The sequence below is a fragment of the Euprymna scolopes genome, chromosome 20, assembly GCF_053919585.1.
Source record: "Euprymna scolopes isolate OS-2025 chromosome 20, ASM5391958v1, whole genome shotgun sequence".
Classification (NCBI taxonomy): domain Eukaryota; kingdom Metazoa; phylum Mollusca; class Cephalopoda; order Sepiida; family Sepiolidae; genus Euprymna; species Euprymna scolopes.
In genome coordinates this window covers 78989861-79012736 of record NC_136501.1, presented here as the reverse complement: position 1 = coordinate 79012736, position 22876 = coordinate 78989861, and the positions used below count along the sequence as shown (strand labels likewise).

The 22876-nt window shown below is 34.6% G+C and overlaps 1 protein-coding gene across 5 annotated transcripts in view; it reads left to right on the top strand.

The window, feature by feature from the left end:
- LOC145241477 (GTPase-activating protein and VPS9 domain-containing protein 1-like) overlaps positions 1-22876 on the top strand; it is a 347817-nt gene that overhangs the window by 185546 nt on the left and 139395 nt on the right. For all 5 annotated transcript variants that reach the window (XM_080104469.1, XM_080104467.1, XM_080104464.1 and 2 more), the window contains 2 exons: positions 8592-8737; positions 10113-10217. In XM_080104469.1, the coding sequence (XP_079960595.1) occupies positions 8592-8737; positions 10113-10217 (251 nt within the window). The remainder of the gene's footprint in view (positions 1-8591; positions 8738-10112; positions 10218-22876) is intronic.

Here is a 22876-nt window from a genome sequence, read left to right as displayed (position 1 = left end):
TTCATTTTTTTCTTCAGCAGAAGCCATTTTTCCTACGGTAAGAATTTTCTTCTGCAAAGTTAAATGTCCAAAACCAACTAGCAAATACCATGTAAGCTTATCGTTATTTCGATAACATCTGGGATTTAAAAAAGAAAAAGAAAAAAAAACCGCTTGACTTTGTCAAGAGAGAAAGAGACCGTGAAAAATAAGTATTCACGTATGTCATTTGTGCTTAGCAAACATGTAAAGAATCAAGTCATTTTTTGCAAAAGGCAAAGAGGGTAAAAAAAAAAACCAAAAAAAACTACAAGTTTCCCACATGAATTCGTCGGATATTTAAAGCGACGGGTTTTATTTTTGCTACATAAAAAGCGTGCAAATAAAAAAAAATGTTAAACAAATGTTATTTCGCTGGATTGTTTCTAGTAAGACTAGAAATATAGCGTTCAACAAATTAAGTTACAAAAGGACTGCTGAACTGTTGTTCTTCAAACAAAAGAATTTGGAAAGAAAACTTGGTTGTTTTTTTTTTTTTTTTTTTTTTTTACTAAGGAATATTTCTTTAATACAAATGTAAATTGTAAACTGAATTCGTATGATGGATGCGAAATTCAAAGATTCACTGTTGGAATTGTTCCAATTCCAGGCAGAGCAAAATCTGGCATTGCAAAAGCAGCAAATTCAACGAGTAGAAAGAGAAGAGAGATTTAAACAAGCATTTGAAGAAAAAAAATGCTTCAACCACAGAAACGCTTCGAGGAAATATTGATGGAAACACAGGAGGAACAAAGAAAAATTCTGGAGGTGACACAGTTAACTAAAGCGGATGATAATCATAACGCATTTTCTCAAACAGCTGTGTGGGCCGCTATTGAAAATTTCAATTATAATCCAGAAGGCGATGTCACTTTCGTCCAGTACTATAGACGATATGAGGATATTTTTATATCAGATAGTAGTACCTGGTCAGACGCGAAAAAAGTTAGGCTTTTGCTAAGGAAATTGGGAACAGCCAAGCATACAAAGTTCGTGAATTTTATTCTCCCAAAAAATACCCGTGAGTTGAGTTTCCAAGAAACAGTTACGCTACTTACAGAACTGTTTTCTGCAAAAACGTCTTTTTTCCATAGGCGATATAAATGTATGAATGTTACTAGAAGAGAGGAAAACGACTACACTACTTATGCAAGTATAGTGAACAAGCATTGCGACGATTTTAAACTGGAGGAATTATCATCAGATAATTTTAAATGTTTAATATTTGTGCAAGGGCTGGTCTTAAATAAAGACGCTGAAATCAGGCGTCATGTTTTAAATAAACTCGTAAACGAACCGAATTTAAAACTACAAAACTTTGCGGAAGACTGTGAACGTTTTATTGCGTTGAAACAAGACAGTCATGACATAGAGGAAAGTGGAGTGTCGCATATTAAAAAGATCCATCAAAAGAAAAATTTGACTTCAAAAAATAACCAGAGAAAAGAAACATGTTGGAGGTGGGGAAATAAACATTGGTACAATGTTTGAATTTGTAGGGACACTCAATGTGACAACTGCCACCAAGAAAGGGCATAAAGCATCGTATTGTAGAAAAAAATCTGGTAGAAAGACATCCATTAAACTCACAAAGATTGAACCTGAGGAACAAAATATCCGGAAATATGTACAGGTCAAAATGTTTAAAAAGAAAGTAAGACTACAGCTTGATAGTGAGTCTGACATTTCCATTATTAATGTACAGCCATGGAAGAGGTTTGGGAGACCCACTATGATTAAATCCCATAAAATGGCGAGAAGCGTCGGTGGCGAAAAAAATTACCTTTGAAGGAGAATTATTGACAAATATTTTTTTCCAGAACAGGGCTGAAAAAGCAAAATATTTTGTCAAATGAAAATCAAACAACCTCTTTGGAACTGATTTGTTTGAAAAGTTTATACTATGGGATCTGCCTTTAAGCTCATTTTGCCAAAAGGTTGAGGATTCGAATGTGGAGACAGAAAAACTTAAGAGGGAGTTAAAAGAGAATTTCCCAGACATATTTTCAGGCGGTTTGGGAGGGTGTACAAAAGCGGTAGCAAAATTTGATATAAAAGTAAATGAACAGCCAGTGTTCAGAAAGAACAGATAGACGGTGAATTAGAAAGACTCGAAAACATGGGTGTCATCGGAAAAATTGATCAGTGAATGGGCTGCACCAACGGTTTACATAAAAAAAAAAGAGTAAGGAGATTTGGGTTTGCGCCGACTTCGCGACAGGCTTAAACAGGGCATTACAAGATCACCATTATCCTCTTCCGAGCCCTGAAGAGATATTTGCGAAACAGAGTGGAGGGAAATATTTTTCTAAAATTGACCTCAGTGACGTGTACTTAGAAGTTCCAGTCGATGAGGAGTGTTCAAAGCTGCTATGTATTAATAGCCATAAGGGATTGTACAAGTTTAACAGACTTCCTTTTGGGGTCAAAGTCGCCCCTGCGGTTTTTCAGCAAATTATGGACATTATATTAAATGGGTTGGATTTCGCAGTAGGGTACCTGGACGATGTGTTAATGAAAAGTGCTAGCAAAGAACAACACAAAGCTCATGTAAACCAAATATTCAAAACGATCCAGGATTATGGATTTAAAGTAAAACAGGAAAAATGTACATTTTTCATGGAGAAAATAAAATACTTGGAGCAAATCATCGATAAACCCAAGGCCGAATCCAGATAGATCGAGTGCAACAAAGAATATGCCTGCTCCAGAAAATATTGCATCTTTACAAAGTTTCTTAAGTTTGGCAAATTACTACAATGTATTTGTGCCAAATATGCATAAACTAAGGTCGCCTTTTAAATGAACTGTTAAGGAAAGACCAAAAATGATCTGGATGCAAAAGTGTGAAGAAGCATTTTGGGAAATTAAAGAGACTTTAACGTCTGACTTGTTTCTGGCACATTATAATCCCAAGTGTGAAATTATAGTTGCAAGCGATGCCAGCTCCTATGGCATAGGAGCATGCGTTTTACACAAAATGGATGATGGAAAAGTGAAACCCATAGCACATTCATCCCGATCACTTTTGCAAGCCAAAAAGAACTACTCACAAATTGAAAAAGAGGCGCTAAGCATTATATTCATGGTAAAGAAATTTCATCGTTTCCTGCACGGTAGGCAATTTCTGTTACAAACAGACCACAAACCATTATTAACGATTTTCGGACTGAAAAAGGGACTACCACAACATACGGCGAATAGACTCCAAAGATGGGGTACCATACTTCTGAATAACAATTTTCAAATGGATTATGTACCATCTAAAAAATTTAATCATGCAGACGGGTTATCGAAGTTATTACCTAAGTAGACAAAACCATTAGAGGATATGGTAATAGCAGCCATTCAAGCGGAAGTTAAAGTAAAAATATGTTATGTGACACAATAAGAAAACTTCCAGTAATGCTTGATGAGATTAAGAGTAAGGCAGAGGTGGACGAATTTATTATACGCATGAAAGGATCAACAACTGGATGAAGAAATATATTCAATTTGCGATAACGTCCTGTTATATCGCGACAGGGTCGTAATTCATGCAATATTACAGAAAAGAAGGCTCAAGTAATTCCATGTGGGACATCCAGGTATATCAAGAATGGAAAGCCTTATGCGCTCTTTCGTTTATTGGCCAAACATGGATAAGGATATAGAAGAAAAAATCAGGGAGTGTAGAGGATGTGCATTAGCTATGAAAGCTCCTCCGACTCAATTCGGATCTTGGGCAAAACCGAACCAACCTTGATCTAGGATTCATTTAGATTTTGCAGGACCGCTAGATAGATTCTACTATCTCATTGTTGTAGACAAATGGCCGGAAGTATTAAAATGTAAGAATCCCACATCCGAGGTAACTATCAACTTCCTGTATGAACTATTCGCTAGGTTTGGAGTAGTAGACTGCATTGTTACAGACAATAGAACGCAATTTACGTCTACCAAATTTATGTTACATGATAAGGGCTGTCCCCTTTTCATGTAAGTATAAAAATAGAAAAATTTAGTTAAAATGAAAATGAAAGAGCATAGACGAAATTCGAACCTCGTAATTTAGGTTTAGAAATAGATTACGTGTGCGAATTAGAAAATGGAATGTAAAACAAACGATAGTTTCAAGAAAAGAATGTGCACTGTCAATTTTGTTATGAAAATTCAATTGAAAGAATGCAGCTACAACATAATTTAATAAACATGTTTTTAGCATATTGGAAAAATAGGTTACTGAGAATATAGGTTAAAATTCCTTTTGTAAACAAAGGAAAAAGTTTTGGATATGCATGTCCAGAACACGTGAAAGAATACACGTTTTAACATGTTTATGACGTCATGGAAAATAGAAAGTTCTGGATATAGTTAGAAACTAAGGAGAAACTAGGAGAGAGTCAGAGGGTGTTTGAGAACGACAGACGATAGTCTGCAGTTTGGAATTCGAACGTCTAGAAGCGAGACGGTCACTTTGAAACTTAATATGTGAAGCTTTGAATTCTTGATGAGAAAACCACGGCCGGTCGTGAGAAGAAATAAACCCATCATGTGTTTGTATAAACGTCGTCTTTGTGTTGTGATTCTACCGAAAGGTAAAGTGAAAATTGTTATTATATGTCTATATATCTGTGTTATAAAATGTCTTGACATACACATCTCATATCTACAATGTGAACTCTACTTCTCATATCTACACTAAGACTGTCTTAAGACTGTCTCCTCACTCAAAGAGCTTCTATCAACACATCTAAGTACGAACATTATAATATATATGAATATCATCATAACATGAACAATCTCTTACAACAACATCCCTCTTAATAAAACTCTCCCTAATATCTCTTACGAACAATCTTTTCATAACAGAAACAACAACATTCTTTATAAAACGAACAATATCTCTCTAAGATACAACAACAATTTCTACAACAACATCTGCTCTTTCTAAGACTCACTTTTAAGAAAACCTATATATAACATTTAAACATTTTTGCGAGGATCGTCTAATCGAGCATATAACCATTCCGCCATACCACCCAAAAAGTAAGGACAAGCAGAGAAATTCGTTGACACATTCAAGAGAGCTCTGAAAAAAGCTAGTGGGTCGCCGACGGATAAGTCAATCCAACAGTTTTTACAAGTTTATAGAGTCAATTCGAATGCAAACATCAAAATGTCGAAGACACCTGCTGAGGTTATGTTTGCATGCAAGGTTATATCGATTTTTCACAAGTTGTTACCAAACCAGGATAGGCCAAACCTAAAAATAATGATAAAAAAACGGTATAAAGTTGGCGAAAGAGTATTCTACAAGATTTACAAAAATAATAAGACTTTTTGAGAGTCCATCATTGTTGAGAAACTAATAGGCAACAATATGATTAAGGAACCAGACTTTCTGCACAAACGTCACACTAACCAAATTCGGGAAAGATACTCAAACAGTGAAGTGACCAGATCGCCCGAGGAGGACATCATGGACACAGTGTTTGATACTTTTTAGGTGCTCGTACCAGAGACAGCTCTGGAGAACAGAAGATCAAACAGAAAACGGAAATCAACAGAATTGATTAGGGTGAACCCAAAACAAAAACGTTATTAATCCCAGACGGGATATTTTCAAAGGGGGGTGTTATACTGGCCTTCCTTGAACAGAGGAATTTACACCAATTACCACTATAAATAGCGCTAGTAATTCCAACACCGGTGAGAGAGATGCGACTGCATTTCAACTGCTAGCCAAGTGCCCAGCAGATATACACGCTTTCATATCTTTGTACATTATTGTTAATACACTTGTTCCTTAACTGAACCTCAACTTGATTGTTCTTATTTTCACTGTTGTTCCCCGACTCAACAACAAGGTTTAAACAGTTTTGTAAGTATGGGCGTTAAAAATGGTTGAAGCTTTTTGAGTACTATAATTGGAATACCGTCAGGGCTGGTTGCTTTACTGAAATCAAGGTTTTTGATTAACTTGGCAACATCACATACAGATATTTGTATATCACATAGCTGTTTTCTGATACAGAAGGAAATATTGGGGTTGCCGACCTTGGTCTAAAGGGTAGAATTAACTGCAAAGTTCTTGGCAAAGAGTTTGGCTTTGTCTGATGCTGACGATATTACCTCAGGTTCATTAATGATAGTTGGGATAGAGCACATGCTTCTGTTCAGGATTCTGTTTGCTATTTGCCAAAACTGGTGGGAACCAAGCCGCTGCTCAGCTACTTTGGACTTAATGGACTGAGCATACAACTCTCTTGCATTCCTTATTACTTTCTTACAATGGTTCCTGGCAGTCTTGAAAACAGCTTTAGTCTCAATACATCTATTATGTTGCAATGGAAAAAGTGATTTCTGTGCGCAATGGCAGCGGCACAATCTTGTGAGAACCATGGCTGGCTGTTAGGTTTTTGCTGGAACTGTTTCAAGGGTATGAAACGGTATATACCTACAATTAACCATTTCATCAGGTCTGATACTATAAAGGACACATCCTTTTTAAACATGGAACGCAGAGGTAGATCTGATATAAATGTATGGAAGCTATGCCAGTCAGCCATAGAGTATCGATATACTGTATGGTGGAGAGGTACGTCTGAGGACTTATTACATTTCATTTTTATCTTAATTGATACAACAGTGGTTAGATGATCAAGACAGAACAGAAACTGAATATAGCTCAGGGCAAGTTGTGAGAAAAAGGTCTAGGAGACTTGCATACTGGCTGTCAGTGTCAGGCACACAGGTGAGTTCGTGAAATGATCAGAGTTTATACTGAATTCTGAGATTTTTGTGTCTGTTTATTGTTTTGCTCTTTGCATGCAAATTTCTGACCAGTTGTGATTGAGAGAGAAGGAAAGAAGAGGGAAATAAGTAACCGTTTCTATCACAGGGGAAGTACAAACATAACTTTGGTGTTGTTTTTTCTCAACTCAAAAGAATTTACATGACTGACGACAGGCAATTTTTCACGGTCTGATATTGTTGCTGCCATCAGACTTTTTTTTTTTTACAGTTTATAACAATTAAGGTAATTTTTTTTTTTACAGTTTATAACAATTAAGGTAATTTTTTTTTTTTTACAGTTCATAACAATTAAGGTAATTTTTTTTTCTTACAGTTTATAACAATTAAGGCAATTTTTTTTTTTTTTTTTACAGTTTATAACAAGGTAATTTTTTTACAGTTTATAACAATTAAGGTAATTTTTTTTTACAGTTTATAACAATTAAGGTAATTTTTTTTTTACAGTTTATAACAATTAAGGTAATTTTTTTTTTTTTTTTACAGTTTATAACAAGGTCATTTTTTTTTACAGTTTATAACAATTAAGGTAATTTTTTTTTTTTTACAGTTTATAACAATTAAGGTAATTTTTTTTTTTTACAGTTTATAACAATTAAGGCAATTTTTTTTTTTTTTTTACAGTTTATAACAAGGTAATTTTTTTACAGTTTATAACAATTAAGGTAATTTTTTTTTACAGTTTATAACAATTAAGGTAATTTTTTTTTTACAGTTTATAACAATTAAGGTAATTTTTTTTTTTTTTTACAGTTTATAACAAGGTCATTTTTTTTTTACAGTTTATAACAATTAAGGTAATTTTTTTTTTTTTACAGTTTATAACAATTAAGGTAATTTTTTTTTTACAGTTTATAACAATTAAGGTAATTTTTTTTTTTTTACAGTTTATAACAATTAAGGTAATTTTTTTTTTTACAGTTTATAACAATTAAGGTAATTTTATTTTTACAGTTTATAACAATTAAGGTAATTTTTTTTTACAGTTTATAACAATTAAGGTAATTTTTTTTTTTTTACAGTTTATAACAATTAAGGTAATTTTTTTTTTTTTGCTGCAAATCAAAAAGACATGTAAATTTACGTTTGTTTTTTTAATAAATTTGAAGGCAAACAGCAATTGATGAAGGATGAAGATTCAATTTCTTTCCAACATTGCAAATTGATAGTTCGCTATCATTGTATGCCACAATTTGAATTGTTTTCAAACTTGTACAACTAAATATATAAATAATAAAATAGGATAAAATCAAGGAAAAGAAATTTACTGCTTTTCTGAATAATTATGACTTTGCTATGACCAATGATCAAATAGAATAATCAATTTCTATGGGCTTGCAATAAAAAAAATAGTTTAGTTTTTATTTTATCCAACACAATAGATAAAAAAATTATGTCACTTTTAATAGTTTGTAATTTTGTTTATTTTAAATTTGATCTTAATTATAAAGTTCTTTTCTATTGTTTGAAGAATAAAGGTGGTTCTATTTTTGACTGTTGGCATAAATGATTGTAACATAATATTCTGTTGAGATCTAATTTACAATAGCTACAAAAGTAATGTCTTTGATCAGACTGTTGAAAAAGATAAGAACTTAATGGTTGCTATTAATAAGTGTGATTGGTAACTCTAGACAATAGACATGTTTCTTGAGTAAAATGAGTTGCTCAAAACCTGCTTTGTTATAATGAAAAGCAAACTGAATTATAGTTAAAAAATGACTTTTGAATGAAAATAATTTTGTGTTTTAAAATAGTAAAATTTTTCTCCATTGTAGAAGATGAAACTAAATCAACTGTGAGTGATACATGGAGTACAGATGTACTAGCCAGCGATTCAGAGGGTCCGGATCAGAATCAGTTGGAAAGATTAGAAGAAGTTACAGAAGAAATGGTACGACAGAATTTATTGGGAGTTGCTGAAGTAAGTTATTTTCTTTACAATATCATTTATCTTGTGCTATACTAGTGAGTGTTGAAACATATCAATACATAAAAGAAAATTTTTTAAACAATATATTTGTAACTTTGATATTGAATTCATGCGCAGTTTTGATGCTATAAAATAAATAAAAAATATGACATTGATTTTACATGGTAGTTTAATTTTTCCCCATTTTCTTTTGTTTTCTACTTGTCTTCTGGTTAGGTGGCACACTATAGGGGCAACTTCCTATTGGAAAATTCAAATATTTCAGATTTGCTTGAAATATTATTGATAGTTATTTAACACTAATTAAATCAGATTCACTGAAAGTCGATTTCTGAAAAGTTAATCTTGAACCCCAAATTTTATACACTTTCTTAAAATGAAAATTAGGTTATGGATTTTGATCAAAAGCATTCTATATAACCCTAACCCATTCTCTGTCCGAGGGCCGGGCCGCATCCGTCGCTATCCTGGTTCACTGGAGCATACTTGTGATGTACTTCTGGCCGTGTTCATCGCTCCCAGCTCACAGGACCATAGATGCAACCTAGCAGGGCTACATTCTTACTTGTCTAGTGGTGGACCCCTCAAGGGTGACCCGACTCTCACTGGTCACTGGAAAATATCTTTCTGCTGCTCAGGGCATGCGAAATGTGCATGACCCTAAGTCCATGTGGCAACATTGTCAATTTCGGTCGTCACTCTGGCTTCGTGCTGGATCCAGTCTATCTCTTTCATCATCTGGCGTCAGGGCATACCTGAAATAAACTGCATCTTCATTCAGGCTGGCAAATCGAGAAACAAGGAAAAACTCTGGGGCATTTTTATATAACGAAACAAAATAATTATTCATAAATCGTTTTACACTTGTTTAGTCGAGTTCTTTGATTCAAGCTTCATGATGCAGGTTGTATACTTAAGTTCTACTAATCAATTTCTCAGCTAAGAACAAGAGCTTCCAACTTAGCTCTTATTTAAAAACAACCTTTTCGTTGTTGATAGATGTCAATTCTCGTTTGTCTTTCTCTTAAAAACCCCACCCCAGCACTGATGTGATAAGCGATAACTATTTATTTCCCATTGAAATATTTTATTTCTTCTGGACATTTTTCATAAACATCTGTTTTTCCTTGATCAAGTGTCAGCATGCCCCCCCAACCATACCTCATCCTCTCCCATCTTCTGTTCCTCTATTTGAAAAGCAAAATCATCTGGTGTCGCCAGGGATCTCGTCATATCTAGACTTATGGTTTGATGGATTTATGGCGCACATAATTTAATATTAACTATTAGAATAGCAGCCTTGGGATGAGTATTCTGCTAGTTTCATATAAGTAATTCAAATTTGGTGCTTTTATGGATTTTTCAGCCTGTGTCCGAAGTGTCTGAAACTGCAAGTGATGCATGGAGCACTGATGTATTAGCAAGTGATACAGAAGAAAAACAGGCCGAACTTTTACAGGAAATTGATCAGGTAGGACTATCCAATTGGCTTTTTATACTTTAAACTGAATTTAAATTGATCAAAACTAAAGCAAAAACTGAATGAGGAGAAGCAATCCTAAAAATTGATTGTCCTATTAGAATCCAAGATGATGAGTTAGGCCAAGTTAATGTTGCAGGATGAAGGAGGAGGGGGTTGTGTAACAATGACAAAATAATCATTTATAAAAAACTTGAAAAGAATTAAGTGGTTTAATTGTGAACCTTCACTTATGATTACTATCTTCTTCCAATTTTTGTTAACTGAAATAAAATGAAAATTTGTTATGTTGTGTAATAATTCACAATGATCATGTTGTGTAATAATTCACAATGATCATGTTGTGTAATAATTCACAATGATCATGTTGTGTAATAATTCACAATGATCATGTTGTGTAATAATTCACAATGATCATGTTGTGTAATAATTCACAATGATCGTATTGTGTAATAATTCACAGTGGTCGTGTTGTGTAATGGTTCACAATGGTCGTGTTGTGTAATGGTTCACAATGGTCGTGTTGTGTAATGGTTCACAATGGTCGTGTTGTGTAATGGTTCACAATGGTCGTGTTGTGTAATGGTTCACAATGGTCGTGTTGTGTAATGGTTCACAATGGTCGTGTTGTGTAATGGTTCACAAGGGTCGTGTTGTGTAATGGTTCACAATGGTCGTGTTGTGTAATGGTTCACAATGGTCGTGTTGTGTAATGGTTCACAATGGTCGTGTTGTGTAATGGTTCACAATGGTCGTGTTGTGTAATGGTTCACAATGGTCGTGTTGTGTAATGGTTCACAATGGTCGTGTTGTGGAATGCTTGACAATGGTCGTGTTGTGGAATGCTTGACAATGGTCGTGTTGTGGAATGCTTGACAATGGTCGTGTTGTGGAATGCTTGACAATGGTCGTGTTGTGGAATGCTTGACAATGGTCGTGTTGTGGAATGCTTGACAATGGTCGTGTTGTGGAATGCTTGACAATGGTCGTGTTGTGGAATGCTTGACAATGGTCGTGTTGTGGAATGCTTGACAATGGTCGTGTTGTGGAATGCTTCACAATGGTCCTGTTGTGTAACGATGCACTAGTACCAGGTATCCTGCGTTGTAATAATCTACTGTTATCCTGTTATGTAGTAATTCACAACAGCTATCCTGTTATATAATTCAGTTATCATGGTATGTAATATTTCACAATCATCCTGTTGTGCAATAATTCATGGTTTATCCCGTTATGTGGCAATTCCTTGCTATTTTGTATGTAACAATTAACGGTTATCATGTTATGTAACGCTTTTCCAGTTACCCTGTTATGTAACATTTCACACCCGCTATCCTGTTATGTAATAATTCACAGTTATCATTTCATGAATTATTACAAAGTTATCATAGTATGTAATATTTCACAGTTATACTGTTATGTAATATTTCACAGTTATACTGTTATGTAATAATGCACAGCAGCTATCCTGGAAAGTAATAATTCCATTGTCCTTTTGTAGCAGGATCCTGGGCGATACCAGGTATCCCATTCAGCTAAATGAAGATGAGAGAGGATGAGGCTAAAAGTTAGGTGGAGTGTTCGACATGGGGTGTGAGAAATTGATCTTTTTCTCCAAAAGTCTGGAATATGTTTTATTGTTATGATAAACAGAGAAGTGAAGTTGACATGGCGACAAGAGGTCTGCTCTATTGGCTGGAAAGTATTTAACTACCAGGCCACCAAGCCAGTGATAAGTTAGTTGGACAAATAAATAAATTGAGCCTAGGGAGATATATGGTTACAAAAGAGAAGAGGAGGTTCACAAGAAAAGGGAAAATAGAAAGAATTTAAAATAATGGGATAAAGAAAGAAGTTCATAAGAGAAGAAAAAGAATTTAAAATAATTGGAAACAGAAAGGAGAGGTTCAGAGGGAAAAAAAGTAATCGTCAAATGACAGAGGGGTGGGGAGGCCAGTTTTATAAAAACGATTGTCTTTTTAGAAATAGGGTCTTTTTTTTTACTGGCTGGCATCGAGACGTGCACAGCGCCCTCGCCCCACCTGGGGGCAAGAGGTCAGAAACCCCCATAAGAGCTAAGTTGAAAAGCTCTTGTTCTTAGCTGTAGAATTAGCCAGATGAACTCAAGTTGTACAACCTGCACCAGAAAGTTGAGAACTAACCTGAAATTGCCAAGTGAAAGAAAGCTATTGGAAAAAGAAACTAATTAAGATTTTATTTTACCTCTTAAAGGAAAAGCACCTGTAACCAGAAACCTAATTGCTGAAATCTAATGATCTAAACTCTTCCTTTGTACAAGATATATATTGAATTCTTTTTGTTTTGTCAAATAGTTAACTTTGTTATCTGAAAATCATCTGCAGCGTTGTCATTATTGATATCTGTGCTTGTGGAGAAGGACCAGTTGATTTTTCAGCTCTGCCCTGAACACCGATATTCCAGCTGCAACTGTGAGTAGCACCCATCTGCTGACACCAGTACACCTGCAGAAGAAATTCAATCATAGAGGCTGATGTCAGACGACTACCCAACAGTACCGCAGGTCTTGTTCCCACGCCCCTGGACTTGGGGTTGTGCGTATTGTATGCTCTGAGTATCAGTGCTATTTTCTAGGGGCCAGAGAGCGCCTGATTGCATTTTGAGGGGTCCACCACTAGACGATGAGGAGTGTAGCCAAGCTGGGTTGCATCTATGGTCCTGTGAGCTGGGAGTGATGAACACTGCCAAAGGTACATCACAAGTATGCTCCTGTGGACCAGGATAACGACGGATGTGGCCCCCAGCAAAAGAGGGTAGGGTTATACTTTTGTGTACTAATTCACAGATATACTTTTATTATCCTCAGTTTTATATGATCAGAGCCATTACAAAGTTTTAGTTTTTATTGGGTGTGAGGTACATTTTTTTTAAATGAGTTGATTCTAAAAAATAACATTTTGATTTTCACTCAAGATGAGTATTGATACTTGAAATTATTTGCACTTATTTTTAAAACATCAATTATCTCTGACCATCTTCAGATGCATATTTTCAAACTTGGAAACCTAATAATTGAATTTTTGAGACTTATATTTAGTTACATATACCAAAAAACTTTACTTACAGATATATAGTTCTGCAAGATATAAAAATAATACTAAATTCATCTTGGTATCTCAGTTCATACCTGAGTTATGGCCATTCAAAGTTAGTTGAACATTGCATTTTGCGATACTGAATACAAGACTAACTTAAGTGGTGTATAAAACTCATGTGGTGTATAACTGAAGATAAAAGCTTCAAATAAGTGAAATATACTTAAAAGAAAGATAATATAAATTGAATTAATAATTATTAGATATAGTCAGTCTTAAAACCATGCCGTTAAAAATGTAGTGCAAAAACGATATAGAAAAGCTAGTGTTTGTATAAGTTTGGAAACTTATGCTTTGTGACATAATAGAGATTAAGCTAAATATTTTCTCATTAGTACATTCATATAAAGCTCTTATTTCTAACTAGCAGGACCTGTTAACTGGCGTTACCCAGTGGAAGCCCCCCCCCTCCTCACAAAGAAGTAAACTAAGGTTGTTGTTGGTGGTGGTCACTGCTGTTTCTGAATAATTGCGGATGCTGGCTGCCCTGGCCGAAATGAAATAATCTGGCTTTCACTGGTAATTAGTGTTGATTTGAGGCCAATAACATACAGGTAATGTTTGAATTTAAAAAAAGCAATTCAGGGAATAAATAAATTAGTATGAATTAATAAAATTGCAAAAATGGTCCATTAGAATGGAAAGTAAAACCAGAAGTTTTAGAGGTTCTTACTGTATATGAACTGTTTAGAGTGATCAAAATCAGTGGTAGCAATCCTAGCTGTTTATGTTTGTTGTTCAAGTCTTCCTCTTTTCAACTCTTCCACCAATAGCATTAAATTAAATTCCAGTTCTATGTTGTCTTTTTTTAACGTGTACAACAAAACAATTATGACTTTTTTCACTTCGCTTCTTTGAGTATTGTCATGTTAAGAACGACATTTGGAATAGACACCCCCAAAATCCCCATGTAAAGAATGGCATTTGGAGTAGATAACCCCTTTTTGTTTGGGGAGAGAGGGATTAGAAAAATAATTCCCCCAAATTTAACCATGATAGTCGTTGTCAGCATACCTGTTTGCACATGCTGGAAAAAAAAAAAATTGAGGGTGGCAGTGTCGGTAGGAGCAAAATAGATTTGTTTATCGCGCATGCATACAAACCTGGCAACTGGAGAATTATAGTGCATAATACAGGTCTTTATATCGCTATAAGTACTCGTCTTTGCAAAATTTGAATGAGATTTTCTTAATCAGCATAGTTTAAAACCTATAAAAGTCATCATTCTAAAGAAAATTGTGGAGGTGAACCTAAGACCTAATGTACAAATTTACCTCTACTACCCATAAAAAAAAGTTAATGTGTGCGCAATGTAAAGAATCCAGTAGATTATATTGCCGAAACATTTATTTTTAATTTGGCAACGATCATAATGGATTGCACAGCTTTAAATAAAGTATATTTAAATAAAGTACATAAAAAAAATATAACTAATTCCTGGAACAAATGTACAAAGCAAGTGAGAGAGAAAGAGGAAAAAAATGTTTTTTTTATGGCATCACTGTGAAGAAATATAAAAAAAGCAAGAGAAAAAGAAAGAGCGAACAATAGAGAAAATTAGGAAGAAGGTATACAGAGAGATAAGGAGGGAGAAAGAAAGGATGTTCGAATTTAATATAGTTACAGTCAAATTAGACATATTTTAAATACTAGATGATGTAAAAACCAATTACATATAACCATTTACAAGTAGAAAAACTAGGAAAAAGTAAAAACCACTTAAAATAATTATAAACTTTTATTTAAAGATGGAAAAATAAATTGAAATGGAAAGGAGAAAAAAAAATAATAAAGTCTGAAGTTCACCTATTAACTATATAAAAGACTGTATTTTGAGTGTCAAAAAATGTCCCCTTTTGGCGAACCTTAAAGGCTCTAGTAACAGTTCAGGAGAGAGAAAGAATAGAATTAAAAGACAAGAAAAGATTAAGAAAGAGTCAAAACTTACTTTGGGTAAGAATAGTTTTTTGTTGATAATTTATACAAAATTTTTTTTTTTTTTAGAGAGAAGAATTGTCTTCCCTGCTTGCGATAGCATAAAAATAAAAAATGTCCTGTTGGATTGTCTTCTTTTTTTTATCAAATAAATCTGCATTTACTTCAACTTTCTTTTACTCATTATTTGTCGGCATTTACTTGGGGAAAAAAACATTACTTGACCTGATGTGGCTTCGACAGCTTAGTCGAACGAAAACTTTTCTTATTAGAGAAGGTTCTCCTTTTCACTTCGAATATTTCCTGAGTCATAAACAAATTATTGTTGTTTACAATGTCACCTTTTCACTCATCTGAGGTTAAACTTTTGCACTTTTTCCTTTTCCGCTAGACAAGACTTTTGACTTGATTTTTTAAATATTTCTGTCTGAACTCAGCCGGCATTTTTCTCTTCATTTTCGTCACCTAGACGAAAATTTAACTGACGAAATAGGACCTTAAACTAGATCCTCCTGATGTCTCACCACGATGGGTTACTACATCTAGGTCCGACATTTTCAAACAACGACCTTTCACTTCCAAAAGCCAAGGCACCAACTGCCTTTTTTCACTTAAATCGGCGAGCAAAAAAATCACTCATCAACAAAGAAAGATTGTTATGTCTAGGACTTCATGATCCAGTTACGAAAGTGCAGAGTTCCTCCCATTGATTACTGGGGGCGGTAGGAGGACTATTTAGAGGGGAAAAATAGGAAGTACTTCCTCTAAAGATGGTTGCAATTGTGATAATGTTGCTTCTAGATGTAATGCAGGATTTTATAACAACTAAATCTGTCTAAAATGTCATTCTAAAGTTACATAAAATAGTGGCTAATAGTCTAGACATAATAAATTTGTATGTGGCATCTGTTGTTGCAAACCTACGGTACTTTTGTCCAGAGGGGAATTTTTGCAATCAAAATATTATATATTAAATATATTAGACTTCCTATTATCTCTGTAAATAGTGTATCATCAATTATTTCAGATTTGGGTTCATAATTTGATTTATATTATTTTCCACCAATGTAATGCATTTTATGCAATCTTGCATTCCAAACACTAATAAGATTTTGTTGATGTACTGCAATTGATTCATCATAATAATTTCTATTTTATGAGTAAAAGAAACCATAATATCTGGCCAAGTTTGACTATTTTGAATTTTTATTTAATCTATTTTTAACATCCATTAACACTTGAACAACACTTTGCCTCCTCCCTTAAGGCTTGCATTTACAAATATCCAGGGATTTAGAACTAACTTGGACGAGGTAGAATCGTTTCTCTTAGCAAACTCCCCAAATATCTTAGCACTAAGTGAAATTAACTTGCACTCCTCCATCCCCTCTAACTACTTTAACATGTCTGGTTATCTTCCACTTTGTTGTAAGGACTCTGACAGACGCATGGATGGATTTTGGAGTCTATATTCATAACACCCTCCCTATGACTAGGGAATCTAAACTAAAATCAGATGACCTGGCCTTCATGTGCTTTAGACTAATTTTACAACCTAGTATTAGTTACTTTCTTTATCGCTCTCTCTCTCTCAACCCAAGACTGTACTCTAATCAATCGTGTCTCTAACAGCATAGATGTAGCACTCTCTCTAGACACTAGCACCTAAATACATGTATTTGATGACTTTAATGTCCACCATAGTTATTGACTGGGCTATTTGTACTGGATTTATGTTGTAAACTTGGCACAACTGGTATCATTTCACATAATTTTTCTATATCCCATTCCTTGATACATCGTTCCCGACCCATCTCCCAGATCAGGATGCTTCACTTCTGGACCTACTTCTGACCATAGTTCCTAAGGATTGTGTATCTCAGGAATTCTGATCACACTGTGATCATGATAGGCGTCACCCTAAACTCTTGACCCCAAGTTGAAGAACCACTGCTCAAGACGACAACATATTACAATAAAGCTGAATGGGATGCCATCAGAGATCACACCAGAGATGCTCCATGGGGAAATATCATTTCTCTTTCTGCTGAACATTGCACAAATGAGACCGCTGAATGGTTCAAAGCAGCAATTGGAGCACATGTTCCCACATGTAAATTCTATAGAAAACCCCACTCTCCCCAATGGTTTACTTCAACTTACGCAGCTGCCATTGCTCAAAAGCAGCATGCACCCCACAGACTTATCCAACATAAATCCAGTACAAATAGACAAAAATATATAGAAGTTAGACGTAATTGTAAGAAGGAAATAGCCACAGCCAAGAGAGTATATACCAAAACTATCAGAAAACTCATTGAAGTGCAGAAATTAGGAACCTGTGACTTCTGGAAAGTCTATTACAGTGTAGTAAATAATGGGCAATCAACAATTCCCCTACTATCTAAGAATCTTGAAGTTGTTTGCACAGCAACCGAGAAGGGTAATTCGCTTGCCCGTCAGTTTGCCTCCAACCCTACTTTGGACCCAGCAAACCACTTCCTCACAGATTTTCCTCTGCAGACAGAAACCACACTAGATGATCTGAAAATCACTCCTTCTCAAGTACATAATATCATAAAAAAAACCTAAACACGTCAAAAGCATGTGGACCTGATCTTGTTCCTACTGTGCTATTAAAAAAATGCCCTGCTAAAGTTGCTCCTATTCTCTCCAAACTTTTCAACAAATGCCTTAATAGATCTTGCTTTCCTGACTGCTTAAAAATTGCTTTTGTGGTACCAGTTTACAAGAATTCTGGAGAAAGAACCAACCCATTAAATTATCGCCCCATTAGCCTCCTCCCTCTTTTCACCAAAATATGAGTCCATAATTAATCAAGCTCTTGCAGCTCAATGAGGCAATGAGGCACCACCTTACAGTTGCTAAACTTCTGTCTGGCCAACAGTATAGGTTTAGGCAAGCCTGTTCTACTGCAGATATCCTAACTGTAATTTCTGAACCATGCACTGGATAAAGCAGGAGAGGCTAGGGCAGTAGCCCTAGATATATCTAAGGCCTTTCACAGAGTATGACATGATAGTCTTCTCATGAAAATCAGATCCTATGGTATTACTGGACGAATGCTTAACATAATTAAATTCTTAAATAAGAGGAGAATCCAGGTTGTCCTGAATGATTGTATGTCAGAGCAATCTATTATATAATAAAGGGCAAGATGGGCGCAAGCATTTGTCTATGTCCACGAAAGGCTTTTTGGGTGCGGGTTCTCGCGTCGGTTAGATTCCAGGAGAAGTTTTCTTATACTTCCTAGATCATAATATCTCGCATTCGCAAACGGACATGGTTTCTTTCTTTTTTTTTTTGATAGAATTTTAAAAGATTTCCACCATAGCGTCATTTGGCATGTTTGTTTGTCTTTCATATAAATAAAGTGAAACTAATCGAACACAAAAGCTTGATGCCTGGCCTTCCAGCCAGGTAGTATCTGTTGTGTAATTGGTCCTTGGTCGGGGAAACACTTTATACTAAGACAATTACTATTTGGATACTGCTAGAATGCCCCCTTTTTTGGAGGGAGCTGGTTTTCACATTAAAAACAACCTTCGTGGGAGGTTTAAAAGCAATGCTATTTCTGCATCTTTTTGATTGACTACGTTAAATTTGAACGCTTTACACTTCCTGTCACATCATGGCGTAGCGGTAAAACGTCAGATTTTCTTTCACTTTCTTTTCTGCTTTCATGTCACGAGTTCGAGCCTGCCTTCCTGCCTACTCTCACTTTTCTTTTTTTTTTTTTTTTTTTGCTCAACATACACCTCCAAACACTCTCACAACACCAGGCTAGTCTATTTTATAAAGAGCAAAATGGGTGCGAGCGTTTGTGTATGTCCACAAAAGGCTTTTTCGGTGAGGCTTCTTGTGTTGGTTAGATTCCGCAAGAAGTTTTCGCATACTTCACAGATCATAATATCTCAGATTCGCAAATGGATATCGTCTCTATCTTTTTTTTTGATAGAGTTAAATAAAATTCCCACCATGTCGGCTGTTTGTTTGTCTTTTGTATAAATAAAGCAAAACTATTCAAACCCCAACGCCTGGGTAGTATCTTTTCTGTAATTGGTTCTTGATCAATGAGGCAATTATTATTTGCATACTGGGGGAGCTGGTTTTCCCTTCACATTAAAAATGAGCTTGTGTCTAATTTTCCTGTCATGGGAGGTTTAAAAGCAACACCATCTTTTGTTTTTGATTGAGTACATTAAATTTGAATGCTTTCCACTTCCGGTCATGGAGTAGCGGTAAGACATCAGATTTTCTTTGACTTTCATGTCATGGGTTCGAGCCTGCCTACTACCACTTTTTTTTTTTTTGTTAACACACACCTCCAAACAAGTGGGAAACGGCACCCAGGCTAGTTGTAATGAAAGTACAATTTGAGTCAAATTTTTTTGTTTTTGAAAAAGTTGTTGCTTTTAAAAGAACTTAAAATGCGATTCAGTTGACTTGTATGTAGTAAAAAATCGTTTTTTAAATTAGGAATTTAAACTGAAGTTCAGTTGTATTGTGACTCGATGGGGACCAAGTGATGCCGAGTCACCTTGCTAGTCGACATGAATTCAGAGGAATTCGCATGACTGAATTCTAATGATGATGATGGTTTGATGTTGTTTTAAACAGAAATGTCTGAGATTTTGTCGGAAAGAGAAAAAAACCAATTGTTTTTATCTCATTGTCGTTATATATCTGTTAACAACGAAAAGGTTGTTTTTAAAACCTCTGAGTGATATGAAGAGACCCTGACAGCTTGGGGTGAGGGTCGCTGCCGAGCGTTGTTCAACAGGGGTGACTAACCACCCCTAATTTGATAAGTAGAAACACCTCAGTGCAAATGGGGGTTAAAAATTGGGTAGAGATAAGTTCGAGAGGAGGAGTAGAAATTTATAGGATAAAAAAAGAGGGAGAGGAAAAGAAAAAGTAAGAATAACTCCAAAAAAGCAGAGGGAGGAATTACTGATTTGATAAAAACGAAACACTTGGCTAATCGGGGTCTTCTTTTTGCTCTGGCAGCTGATCCATTCCCGTGCACTGATGGTAGATGAAGAACGGAGAACTTGGTAAAGGAAAGAAAACTACCAGCCTCCTAAGTTGCATGACTAGGCCAGTGTGTAACTAATATTTGTAAAGTTGAAGACAATAATCAATTCTGTTTAGAAAAACCAATTAAGTTTTGACTTTCTTTTCTTGAATTGGAAACACCGTTGTGAATGCAATATATTTCTCCGATAGCCCAGGTGATGTTAGGAAGCTGATTTGAAAGTGGAACCAGAGAGCGACAGAGGAAGACGAATTCGACCACTAGACGAAAACACGGGTGACGTCACAGGTATCAGCTACAGGTGCATCTCAACCACGAGCCTATGCACCTGAGCTTCCCTATACGGGTTACAGTATTTGCTGAAAAGAAAAAAAAATTGTTGCTTTTAAACGAAAGAGTTATTTTAATGAAAGTACAATTCGAGTCAGATTTTTTTTTTGTTTGTTTTTGATAAAAAAAAGTTCTCGCTTATAAAAGTACTTGCAATGCAATTTGGTCGACTTAATCTTCTATATATATAAATCTCAAACGTCTGTGTGTATGTATGTATGTTTGTTTGTAACGCTAAAACTTTTGAAAGACGGAACCAAAGTTGACAAATTTGGTATTAGATTGAACCTTGATCACCCGGATGACAAATATCGAAATTTCACGTCAAACGGACCAGTAGAAGTGGGTCAACGTATCGGTTATCTTCAAGGGGGACCCCAAAAAACCTGTCATTTTAATGGTTTTTATTACGTAATTCTTGAATGATCCAATGTTATTTATAGGTAAAAAAAACAAAAAAAAACGCTTAGTCATGTCACGTGACGTGACGTCAACATCCAGTAATGGCGAACAAATGTAAATAACAACTTTTTTTACCGATAGATTTGCAATTTCTCTTCTCCTTCGTTATATATATTATTAAACTTCATGAAAATGTTTCCATCGTGATTAACTGGTTAAAAATAGTATTTATACAAGAGTTTTAACAAAAAATGTCTGGAAAAAATGTACAGGAATAAAAAAATTCAGCTTTAAAAATATTCGACGATAAGAAAAATATCGTTATATTTATGGTAGAAAATAAATAGCCATTTTCTATATTACCACGTGACCTCTAGGGTTGGATCAAATACAATTGTATTTGTATTTCAATTGTATTTAAATACAATTTTAATGTATTTGTATTTGTATTTTTAGATTAAGGAATAAATGTATTTGTATTTTTAGACTTAGGAGTAAAAGTATTTGTATTTGTATTTCTGGTAACCTAAACGAAAGTATTTGCATTTCAATTGTTAAAAGTCAGTATTTGATCCAACCCTGTTCACATACATGTTGCTTACGTGTACCAGTCTACCAGCCCTGTCCACTTCCAGTCACACACGCTGCTGCTAGTTGAGTGACGATAAGTCTGTGAGTCAAGTAGCTTCAATTCAGGGTTTCCAGCTTGGCTTTTTTTAAGGCCAAATTTCGCGAATTTGGCTTTTTTTGAAGCAGTTAGGCTTTCAAAATTTTTCTTTGTTTTTTTTTTTTCAAATTTATGCTTCAAATTTGGCCTTTTTCGGATAATTTTATATAAATATTTATTAAATATGGATTATTAAAGAAAAAGTTATAATAAAGTAATTTAAACAGTTGTTTGGATGTCTAAACTTGTAGATTTAAAAAAAAACTTTTGACCTCCCACTCCCATTCATGGATTTACACCCTCTCAAGCGAATCTCACACCTAAATGTTTAATCCGGTTTCACAGTTACTTACTAAATGTCTATATGGACCCTTTCAAAGAGTTCACAGTTGAGTATGAAACCATTTTGGGGACATTTTTTAGTGCTGGCGCCTTGTCCCTGCCAATTAGGTCACTGAGTATATTTCCTCTGAAATAATTAATTCTTGTATTTTTCGTTTGAAATTCTTTAAAAGTAGTGTTTTGAAATTAATTGAATTTATTTTCAATTTATAGAAATTTGAAAACTTATAACTATAGCTATTTTAAGTTGTATTTAAAATGAATATTTTTAAGTATTCATATACTTTTTCCTGAGTAGTCCCAAAAGTTTAATTAAAAGTCAATAATTATAGATTTTCTAACTATCTTGGATTAATAGACACATTTGCCTTAATAATGACGCATAGATTGTTCTTGGAAACAAAGTCTAGTTTTAGAGTTATGACTAAAATTAAATTTATCAATATTTTAGAGATATTTTAAGTTGATACCTGCAATCCCCTGAGTAAATTTGGTCTTCTGACGACTGACATAATTCTTTTAAGAATATGATTGACAAATAGAAACTTATTTACAAATTGTACCAATAAATATGGTATGGAAAAAATGGCACCAGTAAAAATGATAAGTAGATGTGGAGTCTAAGATAATAACCAACTACTTTTCAATTATGCTGTCATCTTAGAAATCTGTCGATTATACTCGCATGTTTACTCATTGTAAGTGTTTTCTTCAGATTTCATGTGTTATTGTAACTCCAAATGGTTACTAATATCATAATCGTAAAAAAAACATTTATAAA